The sequence below is a fragment of the Calonectris borealis genome, chromosome 13, assembly GCF_964195595.1.
Source record: "Calonectris borealis chromosome 13, bCalBor7.hap1.2, whole genome shotgun sequence".
In the NCBI taxonomy this organism is placed as follows: Eukaryota; Metazoa; Chordata; class Aves; order Procellariiformes; family Procellariidae; genus Calonectris; species Calonectris borealis.
Window position 1 is genome coordinate 19,747,382 of NC_134324.1, and position 20,424 is coordinate 19,767,805.

General features: G+C 49.3%; 1 protein-coding gene across 1 annotated transcript in view; it reads left to right on the plus strand.

Annotated features, from left to right (window-relative positions):
- GAB3 (GRB2 associated binding protein 3) overlaps positions 1-20,424 on the plus strand; it is a 68,365-nt gene that overhangs the window by 37,734 nt on the left and 10,207 nt on the right. The window contains exons 2-6 of the mRNA XM_075162701.1: positions 8,427-8,730; positions 15,924-16,140; positions 16,602-17,083; positions 19,670-19,725; positions 19,830-19,971. Coding sequence (XP_075018802.1) covers positions 8,427-8,730; positions 15,924-16,140; positions 16,602-17,083; positions 19,670-19,725; positions 19,830-19,971 — 1,201 coding nt within the window. The remainder of the gene's footprint in view (positions 1-8,426; positions 8,731-15,923; positions 16,141-16,601; positions 17,084-19,669; positions 19,726-19,829; positions 19,972-20,424) is intronic.

Genomic DNA, 20,424 nt, shown 5'->3' on the forward strand with positions numbered 1-20,424 from the left:
CTTCCACAAGGTTTTTAAGAACTTAGAAGGCCCAAGTTTTTGGGTCACTATGACTTTGACCCTTCATGCCCAAACGAACCCATTAGCTTTACAAAGAATCTGCATGTTTATTAAATAGCGGTGACTCATTCTGTTGCAGATGTTTGTATATGTAAAGCACCATAAATATTATGGATTAGGATGTAGACCAGGCAATAGGAATGTGTGTAGGTTAGCAGGCAACATATGACTCTGGGACTTTTTCTCCTTTTTTTTAGTGTGTGTCATTTTTTCTTCACAAACCACAGGTTTCTTTTTGTGAGAAACAGAAACAAAGGAAACCTCTCTGCTTCTACAGGATGTCATCTTAGATGCTTTATTACAAAGCTTTCATTGTACTTACAGCGCAGGAAATTTTTTTGTTAGTGTTTTTAGTCAATTAGTGTATCTGTATCACCTTGAAAGGAGGAAGGTATTTCCCCTTGCACCCGTTGCATCTCCTCTAAGGAAGACTCATGCTGACTTTCTTGAAACAAGATTCATTTAGAGTCATACTGAAACTACCACAATCAGAAAGACAAGTGACTCAATAAATGACTCATGACTTAGCAGATGGAATTACAGTGTTAGACTGTAGTCTGTCCTGAACTCATTGTATGATGGTCCTTTGCACAGGGTGAGCCAGACCGTTTGTGCTAGTCTGTGTTGAAAGTTGTTTTGTATGGGAACACTGGTTAGCTTGGAGCTTTTTCCCACCATAGCTGAGCCCTAACCTTGAGAAAACAGAGCTGTAATGGGCATGAACAGGCAGGGGAAGGGAGAGCTGATGCCTTTCCAGCACCCACGGGAATGCACCTCAGCTTCCAGGCACCTAAGCAAAGGGAGAAAAACTACTGCAGAAAATTTCTCCTTCTATTCTCTAGGTTAAATAGAATTACATGCCTGCGGAGGCAGAGGAAGGCCCTGAGGGAGGAGTATTCCTCTCTGAAATGGAATATTTATTGATTTTTCTTTCCTAGTGATAAACCATGAGTTTCTTCTCACTGCTGAAGAAGTTTGTGAGATCTGAGTAGAAAATAAGGGAAACCAGACAGCAAGGGAGACAAAATCCAAGAGAAGCGTTATACCAGTGGGTGACGGGCAATGAGCTCAGCTGCTCCCAGAGCGCTGCACAGGGACACACTGGAAAGGACAAGCAGGCAGCCTCATTAGGGAGAGATTTATTATGCAGAGCTGATGGGAGCTGCAGACCAACAGCCACAACTGAAATAGCAAAACCATAACTCCAGCTGGGGACAGGCTGCGTGGTTTAAGAGGTCTTTTTCATCTCAGATTTCTGCAAGTGAGTTAATCGAGCGCTATTACCAAGCAATGCAGGCTACAGAGTAGAAGGTGTGAGCCCTTCTGCAAGGGTCTCCCAGTCCAAGGAGCATGAGCTGCATGGCCCTGGCCCTTTTCTCTTGAAAGAGTGGCACGAAGAGCTCCCAACAATGTCCTCGGCTCTTTGAATGTGTGGATGCTTGCTGGGAGCTGGGCCTGACTCCTTCCTCCTTCCCGATGCACAGGTCCCTCTTGCAGGGACCGTACTCTGCAGTTCCAACACCTCCCGCTCTGTGAAGGCGGGGGAAACTCTCTTAACTTATATGGTCTTAATAGGCTTAGACATCAGCTGCTTACAAACCTGTCTACATATGAATTTTAACTTCCTCTTTTAAGTCATTTATAGGAAATGCTATAAAGTTCCGCCTAATTTTTTTCCCCAAAAATATGTTTAAAAATTGTTCTTTAAAAAAAAGACAAACTTTGAAAACTTGAGTCTCAAGTGCTGGCACTCCCACGAGCCTATTATCCTGCAGCTCTGCTAGTTTTCTAGCCCCAAGGATGCCTTGCAGCTCAAGGCAGCAGAACCGCAGTCAGTAGCAGGAGGAGCACCGTGCACACAGGCGCTCCCAGCCCTCAGCCAGCCGCAGGAGGGAAGCCACACCAGACCCTTCTCTTGTGAGATTTGCTGCTTTCTCTTTCCAAGGGAGTTTCCGGGATGAGAGCAATCCCAAATCTTCAAACCTTTCACAGTCCTCCCCATCACTGAGCTCTCGAACTCTTCTTTCAGTGTCAGACCTCCCCACAGCAGGCCTGGGGACGAGGACATGTCCTTTGCCCAGAAGCACAGCTGCAAGGCTGCCAGGCAGGTGAGGAGTCAGTACATATCCGCTGCGCGTTCTGCTTCCCCTTGCCATTCCCTTTGGTGCATTCTGTAAAATGAAGGTTATCCTCATGGGGGAGTCGTGAGCATCAATTTAGCAGGTAAAGAATTTCAAGTTTGTTGGCTATTCCGTGTTTTGTTATTAAAACAAAACAAAACAAAAAATCAAAAATCCACAGGAAAATTTATATTTCAGGCCAATTTACCTTATATGTGCTTTCATTAATTATTTAGATCTCAGATACTACATATTTTGTACATACAAATGAAAACGTGGTCCTCAGAACGTAAGTGATGAAGGTCCTTGGCTAAGCTTTTCCCACGCAGGTGCTCAGCTCCCATTCTGGCCTTGTTTACCAGCTAGCTGTTTTTTCAGCACATAATAGGTTTGCTTGTGGCCTGTTTTATGTGACATTGCCGTGGCGGAGCAAATGTTCACATGTAATAGCAGCCCTCTTTAAACCTCACACCACTTATTCAGCAGAAGCAGAGACGTCAGATTGTGGAAGTAGCGATCACTTTATTAGAAACCCTACTGACATGGAAACAGAGATATTCCTCTTCCCTTCAGAAGTGGCTCTGGAATTCCCAAAGTGAAAAATTCAGGAGCAAGAAGAAAACACTGGTAGCTTGTGTTGCACAGAGCAACGTGCTGGCATCTGACCAACGCTGCTGCAAATTCTTTCTTCCTTTTGGCACCAAACTGTTCCACTTACGAAGGGCAGATGAAAATTGTTCTAGATTTATGTTGGCTCTTGTCTGATTGTAGTTGTGCTTTTTTGATAAAACCTTCTTTCTAATGCCAACAAAGCTTTGGAGGACATGTAAACATATCATCATCATATCATTCCTTCATCAAGAAGGAACTAATTTCAAGAGGCCCCCAAATAAATGTAGTATTTTTTCTGGATGCATAGATCCTTTCCGTAGTGTAAGTGACGAGCCTAGGCTGAATCCCAGGAATCAGTTCCTATTTAAGTATATAGGTTACTTCATCTCAACCATGGGAGTGCAATCTTTCACCCTTAAATTGATCCAAATTCTCTTGTAAATTTGGCAGTGTGCGCAGCTCCAGACTAAATATTGTCAGATATTATTGGCTCTGATCAGCTGAAATAAATCCCTCCTCGGCACAACCCCACCACTCTGGCCCTGCCGGCTCCTCGGGTGCCCCCGCCGGCCTCGAGCTACTGCGGGGGCTCGAAGGTGCTCTCTAGCCTGATACCAGCACCCCCCAGCAAACACAGAAACTGGTCCTCTGGGCACAGGCTTGCGGTAATAGCGACTGTGCCTTACAAACCGTGAGGAGGAAGGTATTGCAGCAGCACAAGGGTGCACACAGTGCTGCCCGGGACTGGAGGGAGCAGGGAGCAGAGCTCCTTGCTGTACCATGGGGTGCTGGCACAGCGCACCCTTCCCCAGCGAGGGGTCCGCGAGCTGTGGGGAGCCCCCTCCAGCCCCGGGCAGGTGCTCAGTGCCTTGCGTCGCGGTGCCAGCACAGGGACAGCTTCTGGTTTGGGTGAGTGATGGGGAAGGGGAGGAAGGCACACGCTGCACCACACCGCGTCCTGGTCTGTGGGCGAAGGTCACGCCTCAAAGATAGAAAACCAGGATGGAGAGAAGAAGTGTAACAGGGGAAGGAGGAGGCAGCTTTCTGACTGGTGAATGGTAGAAAGAAAACTACCAAGAGCGTACAGCTATGTAAAACCCCGCCATGCTCTGCCTTGGGGTTGGGGCTGGGGTGGGCACTGGAGAGGAGCTGCCATGGGGCACGACTGCCTGCCCCGCAGGGCAGGGGCTGGGAGGTGCCAGGCACCCTCTGTGCCTCTGGCCCGGGGCTGAGTGGACCGCGTAGTACGCGAGCTGCCTGGGTCCCTGCGAGCTAAAAGCTGCTGCTGCCGTCTTGTCTGGCCAAGGCCTGCCACAGCTGGGCTCCCAGCGACTCCAGCGTGCTGCATGCCCTTCCCCTGGGGAAAGAAGATATGTAGCTCATTGCAGGCAAATGCCAGGAAAATGAGGAGAGGATATTTGACTCCTGGAGATAAAAGCCTCATGCTGAAAGGTGTGCCAAAACCCCTGCTTTGCCTACGCCACGGAGCAGGGCGAGTCCTGTGTATTGGCAATGGCAAACCTGCTCGTGTCCGTTTGCAGTGTCTCAGAAACTCGGCGCATTGTGCACTCAGCATTGTAGGATAAGCAAAAATGTTTTGGAGTACAACATTTTGCCAGTAAAGGCACATACTGGTGAAGTTTCAGAATGGAAATGAGCCACCATGGGGAGACAGTGATGGCACTGGATATATCAAATGGGAAAGAGGTGTAAAAGACGGTCCTTCAACCCTGCCCATGCAGGTTGCTATGTCGGTAGCCGATGCAACTTTCCTCCTAGAGAGTGGAGGAAAAAAAAAGAAGCCCGGAGAGGTGAGGTGCAAGTGCACTGTGTGCGTGTGGATGCAGTCTGATGGTACAACGAAGCTGATGTTAAGAGCAAACACCCAGGGAAGAGCTGGTTCCATCCCCTCCCACCCTCCTATCCCCTTCCTGGTGATGGCCTGCCTGCGCCCAGGCAAGGCTGGGTGCTGGGGCACCGAGCTGGCAGCGCTCCCATCTCCCAGTGTGGGGTGAGGCGGTTTCCACTCCTTTTGCTCCCCGGGACGGCTCCCTTTGGCGGCAGGCAAGGAGCAGCCCTGGCACGGGGCAGCAAATGAGCTTGCCGGGCAGCGCCAGCAAAGTCCCCATCGGCCAGGCTGCGCCATCGCCCTGTGCCGCTGCCACCCTGCCGTGGCACCCGCACTGATTTCAAGGGACATTGAGCGATTAAATGTCTTTGAAGATCTGAGCCTGCGAGTGCTGATTCACCTGCGCTGCTGACTCAGGCTGCGCCTATTTAAAATCTGCCGTCCCTCGGCGCCTGTCCCTCCCCTCTGCTCCAGGTCCAGCGGCGGGTCAGCAGCACGGGCAGGGTATTTCCTCCGGTCCCTGCAGCTGACAGCAAGATACCACCATGGGTTTCAGAGCACATTAATATTTGGGGCAATGAACGGCAGCCAAGGGCTGTTAGCTTGTCCGAGTTTGCGGTATCACCAAAGGGCAGTTCCTGTGTCCCTCTCCACCCCCCACCTTCCTGCATGTTCCCTGCAGCTCATGTGTTACCCCCACAAGAAGAAACTACTCTGTTTTCAGCCAGACGGGGTGCTGGCTGGCTGCACGGGCCCCACCGCAAGCCTGGGGAAGGCAGTCAGGGTGGCCGTGCGGGAGATGGAGAGGGGAGGCCCACCCTTCCCAAGGGCAGTGCAGATTTGGGCAGCTATCTGGCATTATTTCCCCTCAGCCCTGTTTTCACGGCTGCCCGGCTATGATAGCCAGTGTTTTCTCACACAGCCTCGGCCCTGCTCTCCTCTCCCATCATAAGACGCACTGACCGGGCACCTCTCCATCTCCAGTCTCACAGTGCCAGCCAGACGATAAGCCTGATCACATTGTGTATCTGCAGGGAAACAGGTCATCAGGCAGCTTCTCGGCTAGTACAAAACCAAAAACAGCAGAGCCACAGCCGCTCACACCATGCCGAAGCCAGCCTTTGCCTCCGAACGGAGGGACCGTGAGCTTTTCCACAAAGTGCAGCTGCAGTTTTCTCTTCCCTCTCACCGGCTGCCCAGGCTGTGCTGAAACTACAGACTCCTTTAGACTCATGAAAATTAAAATGCTAAGGAAATGGGGACAGGTACTGGGCCATCCTGCCTGAGGGTGTTGTACCGGCCACCGGCAGGTAGCCCTGAGCTAGCCCTGGCCGCAGGGCTGAGCTCCCACCCCCCCAACAGCTTCGTGGGTGCTAGCTAGGCAGGGTGTCCCCAGCTGCTCCCCCCTCCCCTCCCCTCCCCTCCCTCCTCAGCTTGCTCATATGCAGGTGATTTCCATCCGATTTCCATCAGAAGGAGCCAGGTGTATTTAAGCTGTAGGGCTGGCAGCCTTGGGGGAGGGATGGGAAGTGGTCTTGGGGGAGATCTGATGGCCCCTTTCCCTCTCTGCCTTAGCAGCCTGCTTCTCGGGGAGGCAAAGGAGCAGGTCTTGTTTGGCTTACGCTTCCTGAAGCATTTCTCTTTTGTTGTTTAGGGGTGAGAGTGTTTTAGGGGATGTGACCTCTCTGTCCTGATGCATCTGTGGGGCGTGCATTAAGCTTGTGTGGCACTTGGCTTGCCGGTGGCAGAGATGTGGACTCTTTCTGGGACTATACATGTGATGTACCTGCTGGGCTGTATTCCACTGTTGAAGCTTGCTAGTCAGGAAAGTGTTTTCTCCATTAAACACTTTTCCTTTGTTTCTGTTTCCTTTGGGGGGGTTGTTCTTTTTTCCTGGCTCTCACAAAATTAGACCTGTCTGAGATATCTCCGTAATCTGTTGTCTCTAGCTACTTTCAGCAGAGACCAAATCACTTTCAAACCTCTACAGGTCATGAGGGCAAGACTTAATTTGCTTTGCACCTCACCTCTGCTTCCTGTTTATTCCTGATTTGTTCCCCCTCTCTGAAACCCCCCCTTACGCAGGCTGATACGTGCTTGTTCAGCCTTGCAAGAGCTCCCTCTGTGATATTTCATTCTCTGGTCCCTTTATATTGTTTTTGAAGAATCTTTTGCTTTCAAAATAGATTAAAGTACTGCCAGGCTGAATGGACTTACTTCTAGATAAATTTTTGGGTGAATATTCACAGACTGTGAAAAGTTTGCTGCACTGTAAAGAAGTCTTTTTTGAGTAGAAAAAAATATGCTTTTTCTTGACAAATGATTATTGCTATTTTTTGTTGATCGTTTTAACTATCACCATGCCCATGGGACCTCAAGTGTCAGCAAAATCTGTAGTGCCTGTATTGATCCTAAACTGTGCCAGTAAGGACTCTTGTATCTTAGTGAAAACATCCTGAACTCAGTCATTTTGCCTTAAGGCCGCATTTTAGATTTCAGATCTTTAAACTGACCGACAGATCCACTCTTTGCAAAATGAGCATGATTTTTAACTCGAACACAAGCTATCGCCCAGGTTCACGTTGCTGTGACAAGTCATTTTGCAAAGAGCGCTTGAATAAGATTCAGGGAGGGAGTTTGTGGTTGTTGTTCAGATGTTTCTTTAATGAACTTTTAACTCTTATGAAGGCAATTAAAACAGCCAGGGGCTGTATAGCTATTGCAGGTACCTGGGCAGCGCGTGAGCCCCTCCACCTTTCTCAGGCTGCCATCAGAGCTGGGGCAGCTGCAGCCTTGGCTTCAGCAGCTCCCTGGCAGCCGCCCGGGCCTTGCTGGTTTGGGCATGACTTCATCCAACACAGTTCTTATGGAGTTTGGTAAGGGGGAAGCTCCTAATGTCTTATTTCAGCTTTTCTCTGTGGAACAGAGCTCAGGGTGGATTTCTTGTGGCCCTCAAAGTAAGTGTGTTGGTGACAGCTGTAATCAACACAGAGGCACTCGTACTGTTGATGAACAAAAACAGCTGCTGGGAAAAAGGGAAAATATGTTATTTTGTCCCTAGAAACTTGCATATAGCTTTATAAAGCGATGCTGCATCTTAGTCCTGCCAGGACTTCATTTAAGCATGTATGGGACCCATACCTTCAGTCACAAGGGTCTAAAAGACATCAGTGCTTACCAGTTTGGCTTGGGGTGATGGTCACTTGAAGCAGTGTCTGTGTAAATAGACGTCCTTCTGTAAGGTTTGGAACTTTCCTGTTTAACTTTTTAGCACTACAACTCCTTTAAGGTTTGTTCTGGGCTTTCAGAAGTAACTGGCAGCTCATTAGCAGCTTTTTGTTAGCACTGAAAACCGTGGGAGGGAAGCGGCACCGGTCACCTGGAGGCCTTGTCTTTGCTGGGCAGAAGGTGTTTGTTGCCAGATACTAACTCATGTACTGCAACATAGGGTGCAGTCCTAGGTGTTTTCGTTTCACAGAGAAAAATGTGTTATAACCTCTTCTATAGATGAGATGGTGAAGTATCAGATCATTTTGATTCCACCACGCTGGCAGGCCGAGGGTGAGAGGAGGGGAGAAGTCTTGCTCCTCTTGACCTCTAAAGGGACAACCCTCTGCCTTTTTTCCTATCACAAATGCAAGCTGATAGCAAGCACTTCAAATCAAAGTCACAATTTGGCCAGCTTATCAAAACAACTATAAAACCTAAAGGAAAATATGCATGTGTGGGCTGATTGATATATTATGTGGTTGGCACTAAGAGGGCCCTGTTTGTGCCATTTGCAGGCATGGCGGAAGCGCTGGTTCGTGCTGCGCAGAGGCCGCATGAGCGGGAATCCGGACGTGCTGGAGTACTACAGGAATAACCATTCCAAAAAGCCTATTCGGATCATCGACCTCAACGAGTGCGAAGTGCTGAAGCACTCGGGGCCCAACTTCATCAAGAAGGAATTTCAGAACAACTTCGTCTTCATTGTGAGAACCACCTACCGCACCTTCTACCTGGTAGCCAAAACTGAGGAGGAGATGCAGATCTGGGTGCACAACATCAGCCAGATCTGTAACTTTGGACATCTAGAAGATGGCACAGGTAGGATCATGCTCGTCTTGGGTGTTGGGAGGATAACCTGCATCTGGGCTCCTCCACAGCAGCACCTGGGGTGAGGGGAAGCATAGACCTTGCTGTCCGGTTGGGCTGGGCACGTGGTGCGGGACTCTGTTTCCTATAGCCCACACAGCACTGCTGCTAAACCCTGATTTGAAAGTTATCAGGGATCTCACTTCTGCTGGGTAGAAATAATAGCTGGCCACTTGGACTCACTTTGGTGAAGCAATCCCTGCTAGAATAAACAGCAGGTCCTTAATAAGAAAAGGTACTGTTTATGTGAAAAGCTGACTGACTGTTATCTTCTGGGGCCGTTTATTTCATTACATGTCCCGTATTTATTTAGTTTGGCTTAATGTAAGACACCTGTTCTAGGAAATGTCCTGCAAAACATGCATTTTCTCAGGCTTTGCTGGATGTGGAATGTGCACAGACTTGGGTGTATATGCACATACATAAATCAATGACAAAAATACTGAGCTGTCTTAGTCTATTAATGAGAAGAAAAATAAAGAAAAGGCAGAGGACAGGAGAGTGTTAGAAGTGTGTGTCTAGACTTAGGAGATGGTCCTGCTAGTGAAGTGTAAAGTCAGCCTGTTTTGCCAGGACCTACACCTGTATATGCTCAGTAGGGTGAATGTCTTGGAAAGCTTCCAAGAATTAACCACTCCAAGATGGATGTAGCCAGTAATTAAAGTCAGGACCTGTATCATCATTAACTTACCTTTCAAATGAGACAATCGGGCTCAGATAACAGTAATCTGTCTTTCCCTTGACATTTCCAAGGGGCAGATACAGCAGCAATTTGAGAGCTTCATAGGAAGTGAGTCAGAACAAAGTTCTTCGCCGTAATAAAAGGTAGTACAAAAGCAGAAGAGGTTGGTGATGGAGGGACTCAATCCCAAGGGCAGTAATATGTTTGAGGGTATCATAGTGTGGCTGGGCAGATTATCCTGCCACGGTCCCTGTGCTGCTGTGCTTAGACTGCTACTGGAGTCTGCAACTGCTGTATGGCCATGCCATTACCTTGTAACTTGAAAGGAAACAAAAGGCCATGGTGAGATGTTTTATTTTAATCTATTGTGGTTCCTAGCCTTCTTTAATCTTCTCTTCAGTAGTTTATTCTGAGGGGAAATGGGAGTGGAAAGAACACTGCAGTGGTCCTGTTATAAATGTGATGTCTGCTCTCTTCCCAGTCACTTTAGAGACCACCAGGAAAACGTGCTGACATATTTTTATGTGCAAGTACAAGCTGCCCATGAATGCAACTTGCAAACTAGAGCTGGTAGCTTTGAGGGATTGAAGTCAATAGCCCTTTGGAGCTTGGGTGTAATTAGGGATATTCAGTAACCCGCTTCCTACTGATCTGCCCTTGTTGACACTGAGATGTTGGTCTTCCGTTGCTACTTCTGGTGCAGCATTATTTTAGGTGTAACTTTGCCAATTACTCTGAAATGAAGGTAAGCCTTTCCATGCAAAACAGCAAAGAGAAAAATAATTTTTGTCTCAAATGTGTATGCAGACTTCTGCTGGCACTGTGGTAAGGATGTGCATAGGGCGATGTGACCTGTGGCAGAGGAACTAAGGCAGCGGCTGTCCCCAGGATAGATGCATTTATACTGGGAAATGTCTGTTCTGTTATGCTGGTACAGCACAGCATTGCTTGTAAGAGTATTACACAGTGGTATTTCTCTCCCAGCAAAGATTGCTAGTGTAGACACTGACGGACAAGAAGTGACAACTCTTGGTGCAGCAGTTGGGAAAGCTGACATCCCAGCTTTCCGCTCTGTTCAAGGTGGATATTATCCCCCAAGAAGTTCAACACTGTAGAGCATTTGCCTTGGTTCAGTATAAAGTCTGGCACCTCAGCTTACAGCCCTCATCACAGATCGCATAAGCTAAGCTTCCAGACATGCACTTACCGTATCTCTAATGGCGAATAGCTCATAAGATCTTCTATTTATCCTGCAGCTCATGCTGGTGAGGTCAGGTCAGGCTGCAGGGCACGTTCAGAGCCTCTGATTTAAATCTGCACAGTTCCACAGGTTGCACATCACATTTCAAACAGTTGCTAATTGCTTCAACTTTTTTGAAGCACCTAAATCCCCCAAGAGCCTGTAGGTTTAAACAAATTACCCCTAAAAATTAACATAAGAAGAGAAAAGCTCTATTAAATGCCGTATGCTTTTTTAACTTGAATGCTACTGTGTTAAAAAAATAATAGTCCCTGAAATGAATCATCAAAAGAAAGACACATCAATTGCAGGAAATTTTAATACGCTGTTCTGTGTATTAAAATGAATCTCAAAGCCAATCTTATATTGTGAAATCAATCACTCTTAATCCTTGCATCTCTGAAAATTTGCTGTGACTTTGAGGCCAAAACTAAATCTGCTGCTCGCTCCGCTGAATGCACAGAAAGTGCAGCCACAGGTTTATGCAGTGACTCAGCTGTAAACACCGTCCCATTGTTCCCAGTTAGTCCCTTCCAGTAGCAAAGAAGCTGGACGAGCAGCCAGGTCCTAGTCATCAGAGGCCTCCGGTCTGACATGTAAGCAGCCAGATGCAGACCGAAGTTGGCAAAACCGCGGCTGGCCCTGTGAGGACAGCTTTTTAGTCAACAAGAGAGGGGATGGCTGAGAGACGGAGGCAAAATGCAAGCTCCAGGCAGATGTCAGGAAGCACCTGGGAGGGCGGCTGTCGGGAAGGACTTGCCAGCAGCAATCATCACGCTGCAGCACTCGGCTGCCACAAGAAACTGTGCTGCTGGCTGTTCTGAAAATGACAGGGGAGCTGGCACCTTCAGGGGAGTCAGCTGGAGGAGAGAGGAAGAGGCCTCCCTCTCTATTTTCCTACCATTTCTATGTAAAATCTTGCTTCCACTTCTGGTGAAGGCTCCCAATAGAGCAGTTGTTCCTCAACCCCATGGGACCAGTGGCCACATAGAGGATCAAGAGGATGCTTGGGCCAAGTGGCTGGGCAGGGGAGGGGATGAAATGAGGTGGCTATGGGACATCATGGACACACTTTATCCCATATGCAATCTGAAACCTTGATTAATTGACACAATGCAACAAAGCAGCTTTTCATTGGAGAAACTGCTGTGAAAGTTGTTTAGCCTTTTTCATTAGGAAACCTTACTTTTAAAAATTGCAGTTGTGCATTGAATGCTCCCCCAGGCTGTGCCTTGGCAGGCAGCTCCTCAGCCCAAGAGGGACCTTTCGTCTTGGGTTCCCTCTTCACTTCTTCTACAGGCTCCAGGTATTGTTCCGCATCCCATGTAAACACCTTGCTCCTTCTGGGTGCAGCCCTTACCTGAAGGTCCCTGCTGATCTCCATCGCTCCTCTGTTGCTCTACTCTCTCCCACAGCACCCAGGGCCACAGTGGAGCCTGATGTCCCTGGGAAGGCCCCCTCACTGGTGCCCTCCCTGCACAGTGCATGGACCAGGACCTTGGCAGGGTCATCCTAAGTGACAGGTTACCTGTGGGTCCCTCTTGGCTGCTGGCAGTTGGATTAGAGCATTTCTGCTCTTCCACCTCTCCCTCACCTCTGGTTGCTCTGTTGTTCACACCCATCATTGCCCGTTGCTGGGACCTTCTCCCTTTCTGCCTGCTCCTCTGATAGTTTCTTTGCCTCCTTAAATGTCTCTCCCTTTTTTTTCTTTTGCCAATGTGCAGAGACCCTGCCCACCATGGCATGGAGATGGTTTGATTCCCCGGGACCTTGCTGCAGCCACGCTGGGGAGCATCTCCCCCAGCCAGGGCAGCATGCTGGGACCAAGGGGAGCCGGGACCACTGCACTGAGGGGCTACCTGGAGGGACTGGTCCCTCCTTGCAGAGACGCTTTCTCCTGAGCGTCTTCACTTCATTTCCCCGCTCTGTTCCCATACAAAGTGGGGGCAGGCAGTGTCCCGGCAGGCTTGCTCACAGCAGCATCTGGCCCTTGCACAGTTCAGGGGAGGTGTGACAGCTCCTCCCAGCCCGTGCTGGAGGACAGGCACTGGGGCTACTCCCTCCACACCCCTCTGAGCAGGAGGAAATCCGTCCTCAACTGCACAGACTCAAGGCTGCTCTTTAATGTCAGGCTCTGGCCCCTGACCAGGAGGGGTGGGTGGCATTTCTGCCTCCTTGGTATGGCCATGCAGCCTGGTGGGGGGTTGCTGTGAGCAGGACCCCCCTATTTCACTGTGTCCTTGCACTGCTGTTGCACTGTAACAATTTTTGGGGAGTGGGCTGGGGTCTGTAGCAGTGGGGAGAAGCCCTCTGTTTCTCCAAGCAATGGCCCTGCATTGATGGGGAGAGTCACTGCGGAGGATGCTCCACATCCTCCGTGGTGACTTTCCGCATCAATGCAGGGCAGAGACTTTTTGGGTTAGTATCCACTGAAGCAGTTATTTTGGCAGCTGAAGCCTCCCGCTGTCTCTCTGGCAAAGGGGAGGGCAGGCACCAAATCTATTCTCTGCCTTCTCACTGTTGAAAGTGGCCATGCATAATTTATTCTACCCAGCTGCTGTCGTGGTACAACTTTAATGCATGCTGATTCGGTTACCAGCAGAGCTGGCAGGGACAGGGACGGTCTGTTAGGAGCTGGCTGCAGGTCCCTGAGCCCCTGAAGGTTAGAAAAGGGCAGGTCTGTGCTGTCCCCATCCCTCCCTCCTGCTGACAATGGTTGCCATGTGGTCTGCAGCTTGCAGCCTTTCCTGATGGGATAATCCATGGCTAAACCCTGTGAGTACCAGATGGAGTTCATGGCTGTTCGTTCTCTGTGTTAATAATCCAGAATGTCATTAATTTCTTTCTTATGCATTGTGGCAGGTTTTAGTTGTTTTGTTTTTTTTTTTAAATAAATGTGGTCAGATGGTGACGTGAACATGGTTTTCTGAATTCCCTATGGAGTTAGCCTGGTGCATATTTGATCATCCTCAGCTTGCAAGACAGCTCTGAGTCCAAGATCTGAAAGCGGAGCTACTGTCTGAGCCAGCACAATGAACGAGAGAAGTTATTTTTCAGATGGGAGGGCTGCAGACCTCAGCAATGCTTTGCAAATGTGAAACCCTGTAAAAGCCATTCCTTCCAGATGCTCACTGCTGAAATCCCGCTGCTGTAAGCACCTGCTCAAAATTAAGCAAATGCTTTGCTTTAGCTTGAATTTAAGCACGTGCTTATGTGCTTTGCTGACCTGGAGTCCACCACTGCACCAGACCTCCAAAGCTAACAGGAGGAAGCAGCAGTGAGTCAATACTAGTAGGTGGGAAGGAAAGAGGCAGCTCCCTCCCCAGTTTAAAGGGATGAGGTATTGGGTAGTGCAGAGAGAGATCAGCTGTTTTACTATTCTTCTGACTGAGATCATAAAGATGACGGGGTGAAGCCTGCTGTGGCTGGTGTGGAAGTCTGGGTCACTAGAGGGTTTTGTTAGTTTAGTGATGTTGCTGTCTAACTACCCAAGTCTTGGCAGCCTCCATCTCTTCTGACCTGCTTGCACATATACCTAGCATCTCCCAGGGTTGAGAAGTGACTACAACAACCCAGCACAGTGCCAAGGCTTGTTGCTGTGTTGAGCTGAGGATTAGGTAGAACCTGCCAGAGGATCTCGGGACCTCACCACACAGTGCAGGATCTGGCCCGCAGCATGTACGCAGATAGTCAGGGGCTGGTTCCCAGCATTTCCAACAATTTCTGAATTTCAGCGTTAGAGAAATCTGCCTTCTTGCTATGCTTTGAAGGCATGTTTATGCTTGGTTTGGTTTTATCAGCTGTAGCTGGTTTCTTGTGTTTGTTTTTGCTGCGGGGTTTTTCATTTTGAAGAAGGGTTTTGCAGCTTTGACTCAGGCAGTATCTGCGCTTCAGCCAGGGAGATAGGTACCCACGGCCGAGCCCCGCAGGTGTCGGGGACAGCTGGGGCACCCCGTGAGCACTGCCTGGTCCCCACGCAGCCCTGGTGAGGGAACTGCCACGCAGCAACCTGAAACTTCATTAGAAAAATCATATTCTCTAATTGAGGGCTCGTGCTCCTGGCTGGCTGAGTTTGCTGCCAGGAGCAGATGCCTTTGGAGAGCTGCTCTGCAAAGCCACCCCAGGCCCTTCCCACTCCACAGCTGCCCATGGTGGGAGGTCCGACTTGCACTGAGGACTCAATTTTTGAGTTGAAATGCCCCGAAAGCTGGGCCAGAGGCTGTGCTTAGCCTTAACTCCGTGTGGCTCAGCCATCACTCCTTCATCCCTCCCGCCCAGCGTCGCCGGCTCTCTAGCAGGGACTGGAAGAGCAACAGGACTAGACTTGTCTCTGCTGCCCAGATGGGTATGAGTGCCTTGGCCGTATGCTGCCAGTGAAGGGTGGCCTTGGTGGTCGGAGGTGAACCCAGAGCTGAGCAGGTGGCCAGCTCTGTGCAGCCTGGGCCAGCCCTGCTGCCTGCAGCCCAAACCTGCTCCTCTCCCCACCACCACCCCTCTCTGTGCTGGGAGGGGACTGGAGTGTTATGCCCAGGGAAGGAAGGAGCAGGGAAGGTGTCACTGAGCACAGGCTGCCCTGTGCCTTGTGGCCTCCAGAAAAGTAGTGTCCCTTTTCTCAGCAGAGCCAACAAGCCTGAGCTGGGCAATAACAGCTACACCACCGCTCTCGTGGCTTTGATGTCCAGCCTAGAGAGGCATAAGGAGTTTGCAGACAAGTTTAGAGGTGCAACAAATCCGGCTACTGCAAGAGCCGCAAAAGCTCAGTTTTGTCCACTGAGATCTAGAAAGTGGGAAAAAATTAATCCCTTTCCTTGTCACCGTTAATTTGAAGTGTTGGAGATTAATAATTAATTATTTGCGTTAGGTCCTAAAAAATTCTTGATAAAACAGACTGCTCTGCCTCAACATTTTCCTCAGCAGAGGCTGTCTTCATTACTGTCTGCAGGAGGGATGCTGCAGCCCTGCAGGAGTGGGGAACCCCAGGGCAGGGGGGGTCTGCACCTCCTGCAGCCCCTCAATTTGGCAGCTGGCTTGCCCAGCCTGGGCAGGGGCAGCAGCTGCAAAATCAGGCTCCCCTCTCCCCAGAATCCATTTTTGCCTTGATCCACTGCCACTCTGGGGTAAAACATCCCTGGTGCAAAAGCAAGCTGGTGATGGCCAGGAGAGGCAGTGGGCCAGGGTGAGTCAGAGCTGTCCCTCAGCCGGGGCCATCCATTCCCATTGCAGGTTCGGTGGAGAGCCTGTCTCACACGACCTCGTCCCCGCAGCCATCGCCAGCCGCCTCCACCCACGCCTCCCGCATCGCCGATCCCTCCTTCTCGGTCGACCACACTGCTGCTGACGCATCTGCCGCAGAGGAGACCCCCAGCGAGTCAGAGTCGGTCTTCCTCCCCGACTACCTCTTCCTCTCCAACTGCGAGTCGGGCAAGCTGAGCCACAACAGGTAGGTCTGGGGTCTGCCAGGTGTGTCGGGCTGGAGCCACCCTCCGCCTGCCCAGTGATGCCCTGGGAAACTGGGGCAAACTGGTCCTTGAGCCTTGCCACTCAGGGTAGGCTCCCGAGCACAACAGGGGACCATGAGCCTAATCCAATATACAGGGGGCTTTTCATAGTGCAGATTAGCGGTTGAGTGTTGTATGTTGGTCCTATCCCTTTCCAGGGTGGGTGGCTGGGGACCTTGCATACAGCCTCCCTCCAGATGCCCCTTCTGCCTGCTGCTGCCCAAGGTGCTCCACAAAGTGCTCCATCCCCCAGCCCAGCTCAGGGGGGACCTTCCACAGCCATAGGGAAGGGATAGATATTGTCCCGAACTGTGGGGTTGTTTGTTTTTTTTCTGCTGTGCACTTGCTCAGTTGCAACCAGGAAAAAAGGAAAGCGCAGGTCCTGACCTCTGTCTCTGTGCAGGTGTGACAGCTGGTCGAATTCGGACAGATCTCTGGAGCAAACCTCATCGGACGATGTTTTTGTCGACTCCTTGCAGTCCCAGCCCTCCTTGTACCTTGTGCAGCCGTCCAGCGCTGGCACTGTGCACCAGGACGGGGCCCCACTGGCAAATCCCAGCACTGTGTCCAGGAACATAGACATTAGCGGGCCACCTAGTGACTTTTCCTCCTCTTCTCCACTGCTGGGGACACCACTGACACCAACCTTTCAGATTGACAAGAGCCAAAACACGATGCCCTACGTGCATGTCACCCAGCTGGACATCCTGTCCAACACGCCCCCGCCGCGGCCACCCAAGCCAACCCACTTCTCGGACAGGAGAGGGGATGAGGTGGGCAGCGGGGCCCTCCAGAACGGGCATGCAGGGATCTGCCGGGCTCAGGTCGCTCTGGTGCCCAGGAGGATCTCCTTGTCCAGCTTAGACAACGTGAGGAACTGGAAAGGTGAGTGCATTTCTGAGAGCCAGCGAAGCAGGACCAGTGTGAGGGATGGAGCTGCCCACGAGCACAGAGCGCGTGCCCGCCTCTAGTTGTGCCTCCGTGTCCTCCCCGCTGTGAAATCATACACCACCCAAAGCAACCTGAAATGCTTGTTTCAAATTAGTTGCGAGCGGGATTCAGACCTGTCCCTTACATTCATCTCCTGCTCTGTAAAAGCCCCTCAGTCTGTACACATGGGCAGCAATTTGGCTATGATGTTTTCAGGGTGCCTCATGACTTGGTGGTTTTCCATGCCCCCTCCCTTTCCAAAAAAGAAAGCAGTAGAAAAACGAAAATGAAAAGCCAGCCACTGAATTAGGCAATGCCAAACTCTCTATTTATGCAGGTCAAAATGTGGGCTTGCACATGGGAAATGCCTTTGTAGCCGTGCCGTTTCGCTACATCCAGTCCTTTCCATAAGAGCAGCATGTCTTTCCGCAGCTTAGAGTAAAGAACAGGAAGCCAGGGAGACGCTGGGGATGGCATGTAATCCCAGTTGAACCAGGGACTCTGTGTGTCCTTCAGCAAATCCCTCTCTGTCCTTGCCTTCAGTCAGGGTAGCCTGAAAACCTGCTGCAGAGCGAGGCTCTGCTGCAAAGCAAGTTCTGCTCTGAGCTGAGGTGACTTTTCCACTTGTTCTTCAAACACCCATCATCGCGAACAAAAGTAACAGTCAAAAACCCAGAACGTCAAGGTGTCAAAAACCAGCATACGCAGTATGAGAAAGTTTTATTTTGTGGAGCCACAGAACAGAGGGAGGCAGCTGGAATACCTGGCTGGAAATCATCAAGTATTTTGCAGTGATGTGTCATTTTTTATGAGGAAGAATATGTAGGTTTTTAAGAACAAGTGTCCATTAGACTCCGGTAGTTTGAATGACCAACCGATGTTCGGGGCCGTTAGACTTGCTCTTAAACTCAGAAGCTAAAACAAGGAGACCTCTGTCCAGCCTGTTTATCAGTGTACAAACAATTCTTAGAAGGTTTCTGGAGAAACACCTATCAGTGGAATTGGTATTCTTAATTATCAGTTACGTTTGGTTGCTCCCTGAAAGGTGCTGCTCTTGCTTCTGCACGTGTGCCACTCTAATGCCGCCAGCGCGCTTGAGACAGTTAATGTTCCTCCAACCCAATTTATGCCAAAATGTTTTAAAGAGGATTAAGTGGCCAAATGTCATGTTCTGCTACCGTGCTGCAAGGTTATCTCTGCCTGACAGGGGGCAGCAATGAATTAATAAGTGCTGCTATTTTTTCTTACCCTAAGTGCAGCTGAAACTATTTGAAAGGTTAAACTCTGAATTAAAATGTGTTTAACAAGAAATATCGGAAAAAGAAACAGGGAAAAAGCAGCTGTTCCTCACCAGCTCCCAGAGTGAGCCCACTCGAGTTATTTACTTCATTTTTGGCCCTTGGCAACCTGTAAAAGTTGAACAGATGTAATTAACCCAGTACAAAGGCAGTGTATGCTGGTTGCAGTGCCATGAAGGGGAACGAGCTGTACATGTGTAAGGCACCTGTATCCCGGCACCTGCCGGAGCATTGTGCCCGAATGCCTTTTTGCCAAAATAATAAATAAATGTAGCTGTCCCAGGACAGTGACTGTGTCTATCTAAATATATATCCGCACTAACAGTATTGCTTTGTTCTTCTTCAGCACTTTTGCCTTTTATGCGGATGCCACCACAAAGACCCTCAGTTGCAGTGCAGTATTGACATCTCCACCATAAGAGCAGGGACTGGAGTAACATGGTTGCAGGGTTTTAACGCATTCCCACAGAAAAGCCATTTTCTGCAGAAAATCATTGTCCAGAAACGGATGGTAGCATCTCCCACTGCTGATCTTCTATGCACTGGATGCTGGATTTCTTTTTTTTTGCCTTTTGCTTCAAAAATAAAATTGACCTATGTTTGAGAAAGGCCAGCCCGCACAAGGGGACATTGACTGGTAACCTTTTCTCTGGCTATTTGTTCCCCATCAGCTTGAGCCACTTGCATCACATCAGCATTTCTGGGTGACAAAGAGAAGAATTTCTCTCCTACCATTAAGTTCCCCCATGCACCCTCTGTACAATAACATGTGCTTCCCTGGCACCTTACATACGAGGCTCCCAAATAACTTTCCAAACAATAATGGATTAATATTCCCTACAGTGCCTTTTCATATAATTTCCCCAATTTGACAGACGGGAAAACAGAGCGGGACTAGAGCAGGAGCTGGGTTTAAATTTTTGCTTGGTAGCTTGCTTTCCACACCACACCAGTCTTTCTCCCCAACTGCTTGTGTTACAGGAAGCATAAGTTACAGCTGGATTATACATGAACATGTTCCTTGGTTTCATTATACTTACAATAGATGTAATCGCTCTTGAAATGCTACTGAGTTGGTTCTGGTCTTAAGTGTCATTGGATTTCCTCATTTAGGATAAATACTAGGAGTTATGGAATCTTTATAAAGCTCTAATTATTTTAGAGCCATATGCTTTACTCCAGAATTATCTCCGTAAGGTTGCACTGACTTATCACATTTTTAATCACTTTTTTTTCCTTCCAGCAGACATGGAAGGCAGTTCCTTAAGAAGTCGGGATAAGAGGCTTAGCTTGAATTTGGTAAGTACTCTGCTTGCATAAATTTAAAACACTGGCACATGACAAACTTCAGAAAGTGAATCATTTCACATCCTGATATTCAATCATTCCTCTCCTGTGTTCAGCAGAAGAATAAAAAAATGGAAGAAGCACTTGGCTTTGGGCAACTTCTGTGCCGCTTCTTTGCGGCCACAGGAAGCCTTTCAGAGAGGAAGGAGGGGGAGGCCACAGCACCGAGCACCCTGTTTTTAAAGCAGGTGAAGCCAGGTCTGTTGTGAAAAAGGATACCAGTAGCCTCGAGAATCATACTGTTGACCAAAAGCACTTGAGAAAACTGCTTATCTCTTGAAAAAAGGGTCTAAAGAAGCCTATCACTTCATGATCCTGAGTGATATCTCCTCTTTAGGACATAGGAAAGTCTCTGCTCTCAAAGCGCCTGTGATTCAGGGCTGTGTCAGGCCAAAGCTTCCAGACACAGCCTTTGACAGACATGGTTATATGTAGCACCATCACACATCACATAACCAGTCTTCTGCTTGGCGCTGCACACTGTCTTCTGTGTGGGAGATCCTTTGCTGCTTGTATGTAAGTTCTGGTGGTGGGCAACTTATATTTTTCTCCCCTCTGAAAGCTTCCAAGGTTTGTAATCAATCCCTCTCACCACTCAGCCAGCTCCAACCAGCATGAAATTAATTTCTAGTGTTTATTCTCAGCTGTCAG